Source organism: Strongylocentrotus purpuratus, unplaced genomic scaffold, assembly GCF_000002235.5.
Source record: "Strongylocentrotus purpuratus isolate Spur 01 unplaced genomic scaffold, Spur_5.0 spur5_scaffold_19, whole genome shotgun sequence".
Taxonomy (NCBI): domain Eukaryota; kingdom Metazoa; phylum Echinodermata; class Echinoidea; order Camarodonta; family Strongylocentrotidae; genus Strongylocentrotus; species Strongylocentrotus purpuratus.
In genome coordinates, this window is record NW_022145604.1 from 12,780,468 (window position 1) to 12,793,964 (window position 13,497).

Consider the following 13,497-nt stretch of genomic DNA (forward strand, 5'->3'; position numbering starts at 1 on the left):
CATGAAAATCTCACTTTTATGCAGTTCTGATATATAGTTTCCAAACGGGAATATCAAATCGGTCGATTGTATAGTCAAGACACATTAATTGTTTTAAAGCTAAAGTAATATAAGTCTTGAGAGGGAGCTATATAATAAGAGGTTATTAATTGTTTACAATTTCATCACTTTAGACTCGATTTCAACCGCGACAATTAACGATCATTGAATATTGTAAAATCGCATATGCTTCCGATATGTTCATTTGAACCATTTTGTTGTACGCCTTTATGTTTGAACCAAATTCACGACCCCATACCGAAACGTTGTATTACCTTTAATTATTTTATTGTGTTTCTTGTTATATATTGATTTAATTCTTTAAAACGCCTGATCCGCAAGACTGCATGAAAGTAGTTTTATTTAATTTTCTATCTGTTTCAATTTTGATTATTTCAATTTAGACGATTTAAATTTCTATTCCTTAAATTCGATTATAAACGACTGATGTGGAAGACTAGTCAAGGCATCCTTTCGACAAAAGCCCCATCATCTGGTAGAGGCCCACTTGTTTCGAAAGAGTGCGTTTTCCGAAAGGGTGCCTTGTTAAAACCATGTACTTCGCATTCTTTCGAGACAAATATATCCCAGCTAGCTCTATTGAATGGATATTTCGTTTCAGCAACACATACATGTAGTCATCAATGCTATGTGTTTTGACGTGCATTACAGGGTTTTCAGAACTTGCAAGACTCTTCAGTCAATTTGAAGGCGGCAGACGTAGACTTAATAGGGACTTTTAGAATGAGTGGACGAGAACACGACGAACGCCAACTGACCATGCGTGTCAACGTACTCAACTGCCCATGTTGACTACAATTAGAAATCTTTAGATTGCACTCAACGATATACATGCATGTAGGAAGTATATAAACATGACAGACAAAGAAAGAGGACAAAATATACAGTTCCTCATTCTACTCTCAATAATAGGCCATTTTCGTAATGTAACCAAATTTAATGCATAGGTCTTTGTGAAGTGCCTCAATACAAATTATTGAATTCACCTGATAGGAATAATAGTATTTCAATAGTCAGAATGCAACTGCATATATTAAGTGTTGCTAGGTAGGTCAAGCCATAATGTTTGTCCAACCTAGCTGGCAACAACTATAATGTATGCAGTTAGGATTCTGTCTATTGAAATACTATTATTCCTATCAGGTGAAAGAAATAGTTTGTATTGAGGCACTTCACAAAGACCTGTGCATTAAATTTGGTTACATAACGAAAATGGCCTATTGCTACGTGGTAGAACATCCCTTCACTGTTATCAGGGCATGTCACCTCCCTGCTGTTATTATGTAAAAATGTGTAGAATAGGTGAACATGCATGTGACACCTGTTCTTCACATTTTTACATAATAGCAGGGAAGGGATGTTCCTTTGTCTACCTGAGGAACCAGGGCATGTCCCTGGAGGAACTGTATATTTTTTATGCGCACGCGGCATATACTAGTACCGTACTAGATTGAGGAAAATCAATGTTGACGCATTCTCGATCGCCGACTGAGACGGTGTGACGCATGCGCAGTGCCTTAAAATGACGTCACACGTTGCAGTCAAGGCTGTCAACGTGCAATTCTAAAAGTCCCTAGACTAATCAGAAGAAGAACAAAAACAAGTATCTTTCTAGCTCTTTCTCTCCATCTTGTGCGAGTGCGTACGCGGGTGCATAGGGTGCTATTAAATGCAGACCACTTTGTGCTGTTTTATTGAAACCGATGAGGGGCATTGAATAGTGTCCATCGAATTCGAGATTGAACATGGCTCGTCGCATAGCGGTGGTCGGTGCTGGAGCTTCGGGCCTCCCCTCCATTAAAACATGTCTCGACGAAGGGTTACAACCTGTATGCTACGAGCGTACGTCCCACTTGGGTAAGTCAAGGAACTGTTCAATTCCAGCACACATAGAATCTAGGAGCATCCCTATCCTGTCTGTGTAGTAAAGTAAAAGATGTGCTTTTGATTCTAAACATTTCAAACACCACTATACAAAACTCAACTGATTTCACTAAAAATCGGTACTTTAGTGACAATTGATGACACCTAAATAGCAGTAAAATACATTTTTTCAACTTACTGATGTTAAAAAGAATAATTTAAAAATTCAAATTGTAAGTTTAGTGTCAAATTTGCCGATCAGCCCAAGTCGGTCCTATTGTGTGCAGTCTATGAAATATTGTGCGGTGTGTATATTTGTGTAGGTCTAATATTAATAATACCTGCCTCACAGCAAGTATGAGTTGCTAAAGGTCAATACGCATTAGCATTGACTCGCGATGCTTTGCTGGAGTGCAATTCCAGGGAGCTCCGAACTCTTTGGATAATAGAGATGGATCTTCTTCTTCTTCTTCTTCAAAATTAGGCACTTATTATAAAGGAGGATTAGGGGCAATTGTCAGAAGGAAAATGGCACTAATAAGGAAGGATAAGGGGCACGCGTCAAAATAACGGGCAATTATAAGAATAAAAAAGAGGCACTTGTCAAAATATAAGGGACACCTCTCAGAATTGAAAAAGGGCAATTATAAGAGGCGAATAAGCTGTACTTCTTGTACCTGAAAAGGGGCACTCACCTGAGATGAATAGGGGCACTTGAGAGAATAAAAAGGGGCACTTATTAAAAAAACGATATTTGGCACTTGTTGTAGGAAAAGGGGCAACTATGAGATTTTAATAAAGGTATTTATAAGACGTAGGAGTAGGAGCATTTGTGAGAAGGTAAAAGGGCAATTACTAGAACAAAAAAGTAGGGGGCACTTATTACTAGAACGAAAAAGCAGGGGGCACGTGTCAAAATAAAAAAAGGAAACACTTATTAGAGGTGAGAAGGGGCACTCATCAAGGATAAATAAATGGCACTTATCTGAAGACGAAGGGGCACTTACTACAAAAGAAAAGGGCACCTGTTAAAGTAAAATGGGAACCTCTCAGATTTAAATAGGGCAATTATCAGAGGTAAAGGGACTCTCATCAGAGTTGGATAGAGGCACTTATAAGAATGTGGAACGGGCACCTACTTGAAATAATTTGAAGGGGGGGGGCTTATCGGAAGTAAAAGGGGGCATCTTTCCTATGAAAAAAGGGGCACTTTTTGGCCTGACTATAATTAAGGAATTTGTCATTTTCCAACAAACGCAAACAAAAATCATGTCGTTTCAGCAATATTTGTATATAGAATTATAAATAAACCATGTTTGAATTTTATTTGGGAAGGGAAACTGCCCCCAAAGCCCCCCCCCCCCCCCCCCCCCCCCCCCATTAGTACGCCAGTGATCATCAGCATTATCATCAATGGCAGTTGTTTTGTAGTAGATGTAGTAGTGGTCTCACGCTGATCCTTATTATCTAGCTGGTGAGCATTATTATGAGTTCGCTGCTAACGCCATCTTCTGCGACTCAAATCAAGTGTGTAGGGAATGTCAGGAACAAGACAGATTCTGGACTATATACCCCTTTCAAACTGACCTCAAACGGCCACTATGAATGCTACAGAAGAGAAATAGCAGATGAAAAGAAGAGAAATATGCGATTAAAATCTCATTCTATTGGTGTGACACCGATGAAACAGCCACTGTGAATTCGTTCTGGAGAAAACAGTGATTAAAATACCGGTAAATATAGTAACCAGCTGTGTTTCTTGACTTTTTGTTGAACATGCTGCATGCTAGCTAGATGGGCGCAGGCTTAATAATTACGTAATAATTCTTCACTTCCGGGAAGGAAATTCAATCGGTATTTTATCGGTGTGACTCCGATAGAAGCCAGTTTGAAAGCAGTATAGATGCTGCAGACTCCTAATAGATACCTTGAAATAGTCCAAGAGACCCTATTTCTTCTGCCATGTAAAAACATGGCGTCAATGCATGCATACCGTTCTAATGCCATTGCAGCTCTAGTTAATATTTTCCGTTTCTGTTTTCTCTCTCACCTTGATCAGGTGGTTTATGGTATTATTCTGATGATGATCCTCGATCTGATCCGCACGGACCTGCAGCTATCTACTACGGTCTTCATTCCAACGTATCCAAGGAAATGATGGCTTACTCAGACTTTCCAATGAAGAAGTCTCTACCGCCTTTCCCAAGGGTAGTCTTTTAGTGATTTATTCCACTGCTCACGTACAGTAGTTAACATCTAAGTTATAACTTTGTACATTTGATGTTTTTTGTTTCTGTCAGAACTCAAGAATTAGGGCCTTTGTTGAATACTTATAGATGTAAGCTTTGATATGTCACATTCTCAAGACTCATAAATTGGGACAAATACATTTTTCACATACCTCAAAAATTACAAAGCTTGGTAAGGGTGTGAATAATTTAGTTGTTAACTGGATATCTTAAAGCCCCACCGCACTAGTTTGGGCAGGAGGGATTAGACCTCCCTGCATGGTCACTGACAGGTGGTTATCTCATCAAATCAGCTCTCAATTAACATAAGAAAAAAGGGGACCATGGGGGATCAATGCATGGTCAACGACAAGGCAATGTTTGCTATATAGAGGGCTCAAGTAGCTACAAGTCGTGCAGTGGGGCTTTAACCCCATTTACCGCTTGAGCTTCGTCTACGTAATGGCCTGCGGCATAAATTTAGCAGGAAAATATTAGTTCTAGTCAAGCGGTCACATTGCGAAAGAAGTTGTCTAGAACTTAGAAGCGTTTGCGGAGATTTTGTTTTAGGCCTACATGTATATAACAATTGGTGTGTATCGTGTGGCTTGAGAATCAGCATAATAAAAAATGGGCCCAAATTTGATGGAGGTCATATGCACTGGGCACCGAACTAGCTATATGGGACTACACACACACATGTTGCATGAAAAGATCGGTCCAAACTATTCAGCGGTTTCTCGTCTTATTTTTAATACAAGGGTGTTTGAAAACTGAAAAGCAATCGTTTTTCATGGGAACCTTTTTTTAAACACCTTTATATTCATTTTTATTTGAGGGCCTTTGTATATTTGTACAACTTCAAGTGACGCCCCCCTAAAACATGTGCCCTTCCCTTCTCCCCGTTACGCAACGGCATGCAAAGAAAAGCTGTGACAAGAATACTAAGAATGGTGATTATTTTTTTTTATACTAATCCATCTCTTACATATTGTACATTCCAAACATTGTTTAGAATAATTATATTGCACATAACCCTCGGGTTATAATGATTACCGTAAGGATCAGTGTGATACAGATGCAACTGACATCATTACCTCAATATACATAACAAGTTTAAATCTTACCTAAATTTAGTTTTTTTATTACTCCTAAGGCAAGTGACATACAAGAGTATTACGAGCGGTATGCCAATCACTTCGATCTTCTCAAGCATATCCACTTCAATGTCGAAGTCGTGTCCATCGACCAGGCCGATGACTACAATAACACCGGTCAGTGGAAGGTAACAGTCCGCCCAATCTCTGGCGAGATAAGAAGCGAGGTGTTCGACGCTGTGATGGTGTGCACTGGCCTGTATCCTGCTGGTTACATGCCCGACTATCCTGGGTTAGATTCCTTCAAAGGAAAGATCATGCACAGCCGTCAAGTCAAACGAGGGTCTTGCTTCACAGACAAGAGGGTGCTTGTTGTAGGTAATTGTGAAAGGACGCAGATATTATTTGTTTACGCGGCCCAATAATTCAATAACCCATCAGTGCGACGTCATTACGGAAAGACGCCCAAGTGGCCGATAGTTCAATGTTTATGTGATCTCATTAGGCTACGCTAAGGACGTCGAATAATCCTCCAATGACCCAGATCCATGGCACCTCACCTGTTGCCTGAGGTTCTACGACCCTTTAATTCAATGGCCCAATGGTCGGTGCCTACAAATAGAGAAGAGATAATTACCTCACCATGTTCATATTGAAATCTATAAAGATTGACTGTAAAAAATTAGCCAAGAATAAACCCTAAACCGAAGTTGAAAACTGTTTCAGGTAATCTTAATTGGATTGTTGATACCCTTAATTATATGTTTTTGATTATGACTTTCAAGTTTTTAACCTTATTAACCTGATACTGTATTTGCCGGCGTTAAGGCTGCATCGCCGTATAGGCCGCACCCCCGATTTTGACATTTTTTGCTTTATTCATGCACACAGGTTCAGGGACCTCAGGAGGAGACATTTCCACCATTGTCAGTCATCATGCAAGTCAGGTAAGTGTGCGTGTGTGTAATTGGGATTTAACAGACATTTACGCCTGGGACTGATCTACAACCACACAAAGGCCTCCCACCTTCAGGGGCAGATTCGTCATCCCTTATTGTATCCCCCGGCAGTATGCCGGTGGGGTACAGCAGCGTTATACGCCGCCGCGTCATATTTTTGTCTGCGCTCTAACTGCCACATTCCTTGACAGATATTTTTCAAATTTTGTATGGAGGTGTATCGTGGTATAATCTCAACACCTATAACTTTTGGTGATGCTTCCCCCAGTGTTACGAAATATCATGAAGTGCCTCAAAAAAGTAAAAATCTTTGAGTGACCAGTTTTACCATACTCATTTTTCCCAATAGACTGTATAGTGTCATAAAAACCGTCTGGAAAGCGAATTCTGAAATTTAACATTCCAATCATAGATATCTTGATAATCAAACATGCGATCGGCTTGTAAAAGTCATGGGATTCCCGACGGATCTACAGGTTTATAATTATGATTGCAAAATGAGCTAAATCAAGAATTTTGTTTAGAATCTGAGGCAAAGATATAATTATTAAGCCTATATAATTAACCCTTTAAACACAGACATGAAATTATCTAGAGTGTTTAAAAATCAGTTTCATTTATACTTGACAAACCTGAACTCCTACAGGGTGTTCCTAAATGCTCCCAAAACAAGAACCCCTATACCAAATCTGTTAATCTTGATATCCTTATTTTTCATGTGAAAAGATTCTTCTTCTGAAATTAACAGTGAAATTGATTCCCTCATTTTTGGAAGTTTACTAGTCTGTTTAAGGGCCACCATAGGCACTGAGTAGGATACAGTAATTCTAGGGCTAGCAAGCATCCTCTCTCATCTCATCTCATCTGTCCCGTAGTCTGGCTGACCGTTGGGGCACCACTGTAAATTTTACGAACAGCTTCCTCCATTCCTCGCAGTTCTCAGCTTTCCGCCGTATGATGTTCCAGTCAAGGCCAATCCATTCTTTGATGTTGTCTTCCCATCGTTTCTTCTGTCTGCCTCTTCGTCTTCCTCCCTGTACTGTTTCCTGTAGGATAGTCTTGGCCAGTCCAGATGATCATGTGACGTGCCTGTACCACTTCAGTTTGCGTCTTTTTACTGAAATCAGGAGGTCTTCATACGGCCCGATGCCGTTTTCAATTTTGGTTTTCACTACCTCATTGGTTATATGGTTATGTGATTTCTGTACGAGATACCGAGTCTTCTCCAGTGTCTGCTGTTATGGTCCACGTTTCACATGCATACAAAATATGGACATGACCAGGGAGCGCATCAGTCTGATCTTGGAGCTGATGGCGATGTTTTTGTCTGTCCAGATGACTTTTAGTTTGGTCACTGCAGCTGTGGTCTGGGCTATCCTGGAGAGTACTTCAAGCTTGGATACCTCATCCGATACTACAGCTCCCAGATATTTAAAGCTACGGTCTGTCTCCAGTTTCTTGCCATTTACGGTAATGTCGGTGCTAATGCCATTGGTGTTATTTGTCATCAACCAGGTCTTTTCTGCACTGATCTGCATGCCATATGATGTGGAGGTCTTTTCAAGGTGATTTACCAAGTTGACTAGCTCTTGATCTTGTCCAGCTAGGCCGTCAATGTCGTCAGCAAAACACAAGTTTGTAATTATCTTGCCTCCGATGCTGACTGTTCCTTCATGGGTTTTAAGTGCGTCATCCATTATTCTCTCTAGAAAGATGTTGAAGAGAGTGGGGGAGAGTAGACATCCTTGACGTACTCCGATTGTGTTCGGAACCATTCTCCTATGTTGTTGTCAAGGTAGACTGCACTGGTTGCCTTGTCGTAGAGGCATTCTATCGTTCTGATCAGGTTGGCGTTGATGTTATACAGCCTCATGGTTGCCCATAAAGCTGCATGCCAAACTCTGTCGAAGGCCTTCTTGAAGTCCACAAAGACGTGGTAAAGGTTTTGCTGGTGTTGCAGGTACTTCTCACAGAGTATTGTAAGATTTAGAATTTGCTCAGTTGTGCTCCTTCCTGCTCTGAAACCTGTCTGTTCTTCTTTGATGATCTCCTCAGCTTGTGGCTTCAGTCTATTCAGGAGGATTCTTAGCATGACCTTACTTGGATGACTGATCAGGCTGATGGTACGGTAGTTTTGGCATAGTTGTAGGTTGCCCTTCTTGGGGAGAGTGATGATCAGGGACTGAGTCCAAGGTGATGGCCACTCTCCTGTCTGCCAGATCTTGTTGCAGATGATGAGTAACATATCTATCATGGCCTCTCCTCCTGCCTGGACCAGCTCCGATGAAATGTTGTCCACTCCTGCCGACTTGCCTTTCTTCAGAGATTTTACTGTGGCTTCAACTTCTTCCCGCAGGATAAGGTAGCTGTCATTGTTGGTGGAGGGACATCTAGCACCTTGGGATCTCTTAATATTGTGTGTGTATATAATTCGGAACAATACTCTGTCCGCCTCTTTCGAATATCTTGTTCTTCTGTGAGACATTTCCCTGTTTTGTCTTCGATGATAGTAGTTCTCCCTTGTTTTGAGCATGTCAGTTCTTTCACAAGCTGGTAGGCTTTCTTGCTGTTATTTTTTGCAGGTTTTCCTGAGGATCGCTATATACTGGGCAGTAGAAAAATTAGGAATATTTCAAGTGATTTTAATGTTTTTGTAGATACACCATGGATTTTATTCTAAGAGAAGCAACTCTGAAGGGTTTTTTGTTTTCATTCGATTGCCAGGTATACCTGAGCTTGCGACGAAGAGCATGGTTTATTCCACTATTTTTCCTCGAACAGAGATGGAAGGCTTGGATTCCCCCACGACTCCTTAACATTTATGCACATCTGATGTTTTTTCTTTTTATTTGATTTCCAGGTATACCTGAGCATGCGGAAAGGAGCGTGGTGTATTCCACGATTCTTTTACAACAATCAATTCGTCCAGGATTTCCTCGAACAGAGATGGAAGACTTGGATTCCCCCACGACTCTTTAAGAACTGGCTGTTAAACAAGCTGAACTACCACATGAATGGGGAGATGCTGGGTATACAGCACTTCAAACCCCCATTCTCTGTCCATGCAATGGTCGGTGAAGACCTGCCTGCTAGTATCATGGAAGGAAGAGTGAGAATCAGGAGTGGGATAGAAAGATTTGAAGGTTCGAGTGTCCATTTTGTAGATGGTGCGGTGATTGAAGACATTGACTGTGTCATCTTTGGCACAGGCTACAGGCTCAAGTTCCCTTTCTTCAAGGAGGAAGTCATACCAGGTGGGTTGGTTCAAATAATCAGATGTATTTTGCTTTAGGGGCATGAATGTCTTGCTTCCCAAACTCCTGTCCTCATGTTACCTTACTTCCTATGTCATGTTTCCCAAACTCCTGATGCCATGTTTCCCAAGCTCACGATGTCTGTCGTATTTCCCAAACTCCCGATGTCTGTCGTGTTTCCAAAACTCCTGATGTATTATTTTAGATAGATACGATAAGATAGAGCTGTTTCAGTACATGTTTCCAACTTAATTTCTTGTGCTTCTTCTTCTTTTAGATGGATACGATAAGATAGAGCTGTATCAGTACATGTTTCCAACTAAATTTTGCCACCCCACCCTATCCTTTGTGGGGATCTGTCTTCCCTACACCATGGGTGTCAACGGACTCTCTGAGATGCAGGCAAGGTACATCACAAAGGTCATCAAAGGAGAGGTCAAGCTACCTAGCCTCACGGACATGCAACAGGAGGTTATAACCAGAAAGGACCTGAACTACAAACAATTTCAAGATCACTGCCCATTCATAGTAAGTTCTGTCTGTGGTTTTTTGTTAAAACTCAACTAGCAACGATTAATAAAGATTTGTAAGCGCAGAGCAAGATTCAAATCCTGGAGGTTATAACAGGAGGTTATAACCAGAAAGGACCTGAACTACAAACAATTTTCAGATTACACCTCATGCATAGTAAGTCTGTCTGTGATTTTTTGTTTTAACTGAACAAGCAACGACTAATAATAATTTGTAAGCACAAAGCAAGATACGAACTCGGGACTTCTGGTATGATCAGGAGTCAAGAGCCTTCGCCAATTTACCATATAGTGCTCCACTAATGCACTGAAGAAGTTGAGCCTGTGAGAAGAGTCTTCATTCTTGTCATCTTTTCTTTGTACACCTCCACATATAGGTAGTGACGGATTCATTATGTTTTGGGGTTGTCCGTTCGTCAATTACTGCGATATATTTAGAACGATTTTTTTTTAGAACTCCAAAATGTTGCGCCAGTTCGCGCCATTACACGGCCATTTGATTCCAAAATTCACCCTGTTGGCGCCATTCGCGCCAATAGACGGCTACTTTGCGCCACTTGGTGATTAGTTTGTGCCAAAGGTCGCCAAATTGGTTTGAACTTGCCGCCGCTTGGCGCTACTTGCCGACTATATAAATACCGGCCATCGGCTACCTGGTTCAGACCCTCCTCAACTGCTGTATGAACAACATCTCTACTAAATATTTACAATTTTGATATGTCTGAGGCTTTTGATAATGTTGGAGTGATGATGCTGCTACATCAGAAGATGATGATGATGATGAGCAGTGGCGCAAACAAGGTGTAACTTGGCGCCAAGTGGCGCCATGTGGCGCCATTGCATTCCAGTGGATAGGCGCATTGTTTGGGCCCAGTGGCGTACGCAGGATTCTTTCAGGGGGGGGGGGGGGGTTTAAAATTGGGCCCAAAATTTTGCAACGACTCAGGAAAATTTGAAAATCGTGCCGGCCAAAAAGTCGCTCAGTGGGGGGGGGGGGGGGGGGGGGGGGGTAAGCGGACACTTTTTTTTTTTTTTTTTTTTTTTTTGGAGTCCAAAAAAAATTGCATTATCTCAAGAACCAATTGATGGATTCCTGCCAAACTTTGGTCATGTATGTATCTTGCAAAGCCGAATGAATTGAGTAGATTTTGGGGTCACGGATCAAAGGTCAAAGGTCACAGGTCACAGTGCTCATTATGTATTCAAAAATAAATCGTGATCGCATTATCCCAAGAACCAATTGATGAATTCCAGCCAAAGTTAGGTCATGTATGTATCTTGCAGAGCCAATGAATTGATCAGATTTTGGAGTCATTAGGTCAAAGGTCACAGGGCTCATTATGTATGCATAAATAGCTGGTGATCACATCATTAGAACCGATGGACAGATTACCATCAAACGCAGGACATGTATGTATCTTGCTGAGCCAATTAACTGATTAGATCGGGGTCATAAGGTCAAAGGTCTTGGGGCTCATCATATATGCAAAAATAGCTTGTGATCGCATTATTATTAGAACCGATGGACGAATTACCATCAAACTCAAGACATGTATGTATCTTAATTGCAAAGCCAATAAACTGATTAGATTTTAGGATCATGAGGTCAAAGATGAAAGGGTCTTACATGTAGGCCTATATGAAAAATAGCTTGTAATCACGATATTCTGAGAACCTGTTAATGGATTACAATTAAACTTGAATTTGAAAAATTGCTTTTGTTTGTTTGTTTGTGAAATCGCTCTGGCGGAGGCATCATTTTCGACTGCACGCAGTCGAAGTTCCATCTAGTTTTAAAAGAAATTTGTTAAACATTAAATAGGAATCTACCAAAGATGGGTATACCTTTATTATATATGCACTGTATATGCCTCAGTTCAAACGGGCCCAAATTACACAGATATACCTCATATTTGTTCTCGTTTGCCATTGAAATACCAACCCTTCTTTTTATTTCCGCTCTTCACAAAAGATACAACCATTACTTTGTTATTTTCCTCAGCTCAACCCAACCGCATACCGTGATCAGCTAGCCAAAGCGATCGGGGCGCTACCAAGTTTGACAAAGCTTCTCTTCACCGATCCTGTACTAGCTTACTACTTCTACTTCACACCGGCCTACCCACCCTCGCACAGGTTAGTTGGTCCCGGGGCCACGCCCGGTGCGAGACAGGCTCTTATTGACGGCAAAGAGAACCAGGTACATGGTATTACATTGACGTCAGTGCGTAAAGATGCGAGGGAAGGTTTACAAGCGTTTAAAGAAAGTCAGAGGTCCTTCATCAAGATCTATGTCACTATTGGCGCCATTTTGTCTCTACTTGTGTACATGTTTCTCCGCTAAAGAAGTGCCTGTATCATTACGAAAAGCTCTGGTTAAAACTATACCCCACCACTATAACACAGGAACCAATGTAAACCAGGTGGGGTATAGCTACCCCAATTTCGCCTCTCTCGTTTTGACAGAGCCACTAATACCCCACCACTATAACACAGGAACCTATGTAAGCCAGGTGGGGTATAGCTATACCCCAATTTTGATTCTCTCGTTTAAACTTGGACAGAGCCTTGCAGTTCTGTGTGAGAGATGGCAGCTGTACTCTTCATCATCTTACGTAATAGTGTAAACAAACTCTTACTGGGGCTCTGCCTGAAAGGAGATGAGAAGTAGGAAATATATATTTTACTTGTTTTAAGATATTTTCCTGTCCAAAAGTCATTTATAATTAAGATGAAGACCATAATGAAAGTTCAAACGAAGCAAAATGACCAAGAATTGGGGATATAACAACAAATTTAATTGTGAAAATTAGCACTCTTTCTCCCTTCCTCTCTCCCTCTATCATGCTTATATCTCTCCCTCCCTCTATCACCTGGCAAAGGTCTTGGCAGGGGGGTTACATTGTCTAGCGTTTACTTTAGGCTTAGCTCTAGGAGTAGTGAAAGTCAAATGGGGGTTTCAATTTTAAACAACGAGTTTTTGTCATATGATTGAAGAGAAATGTGAAAATTTTGGTACGGTGTCAAGGAGACGCATGCAGTCAAATGATATGTCACATACCTTACGCTGAAGATGTAGAACAAAGTTTGTGATTATATTTTTGTACTCTTATTCCTAATTCATACTCTTATTCATACTCTTATTCCTAATGTTGGTAAAATCATGGTTTTAAATTGAGAAAGTAGAATATATCCAAATTATACCAAGATATGAAAGCTTCTGCTGCATTTTCAACATATTAGAACTTGCCTTTATTTCATTGCTCCACAGTACAATATTACTTTGATACATCATTACATTCCGCCCAGATCTTTTAGCCCTCAAAATTCCGGATTTATTGTTCTTCGTAAGCCCAATACTAAATAGAGGGAAAGAATCTTGCTCATGTAGGGCATTTGCTGTTGAATGCTCTCCTTGGAATAGCAGATCGGTTGAAGTGTTTAAAATAATCTTGATAAACGTAACTTTGTATTTTGGAATATTATAAACTGTCATGTCATTTTGT

At 40.7% G+C, this 13,497-nt stretch overlaps 1 protein-coding gene across 1 annotated transcript; it reads left to right on the forward strand.

The window, feature by feature from the left end:
• The first annotated feature begins 1,622 nt into the window (after positions 1 to 1,622).
• LOC579836 (dimethylaniline monooxygenase [N-oxide-forming] 2) lies at positions 1,623 to 12,782 on the forward strand. The gene is made up of 7 exons (XM_030990329.1): positions 1,623 to 1,917; positions 3,983 to 4,131; positions 5,308 to 5,626; positions 6,140 to 6,195; positions 9,068 to 9,461; positions 9,739 to 9,989; positions 11,994 to 12,782. The coding sequence occupies exons 1-7, from the start codon at positions 1,806 to 1,808 to the stop codon at positions 12,333 to 12,335; spliced, it is 1,623 nt and encodes a 540-aa protein (XP_030846189.1). The 5' UTR covers positions 1,623 to 1,805; the 3' UTR covers positions 12,336 to 12,782.
• Positions 12,783 to 13,497: the final 715 nt, after the last annotated feature.

Bases quoted from the DNA above. Each gene is read 5' to 3' on its own strand.
- LOC579836 (XM_030990329.1), top strand. From the start codon at position 1,806: ATGGCTCGTCGCATAGCGGTGGTCGGTGCTGGAGCTTCGGGCCTCCCC. The intron at 1,918-3,982 runs GTAAGTCAAGGA...CACCTTGATCAG, and splicing joins CGAGCGTACGTCCCACTTGG to GTGGTTTATGGTATTATTCT. The intron at 4,132-5,307 runs GTAGTCTTTTAG...ATTACTCCTAAG, and splicing joins CTCTACCGCCTTTCCCAAGG to GCAAGTGACATACAAGAGTA.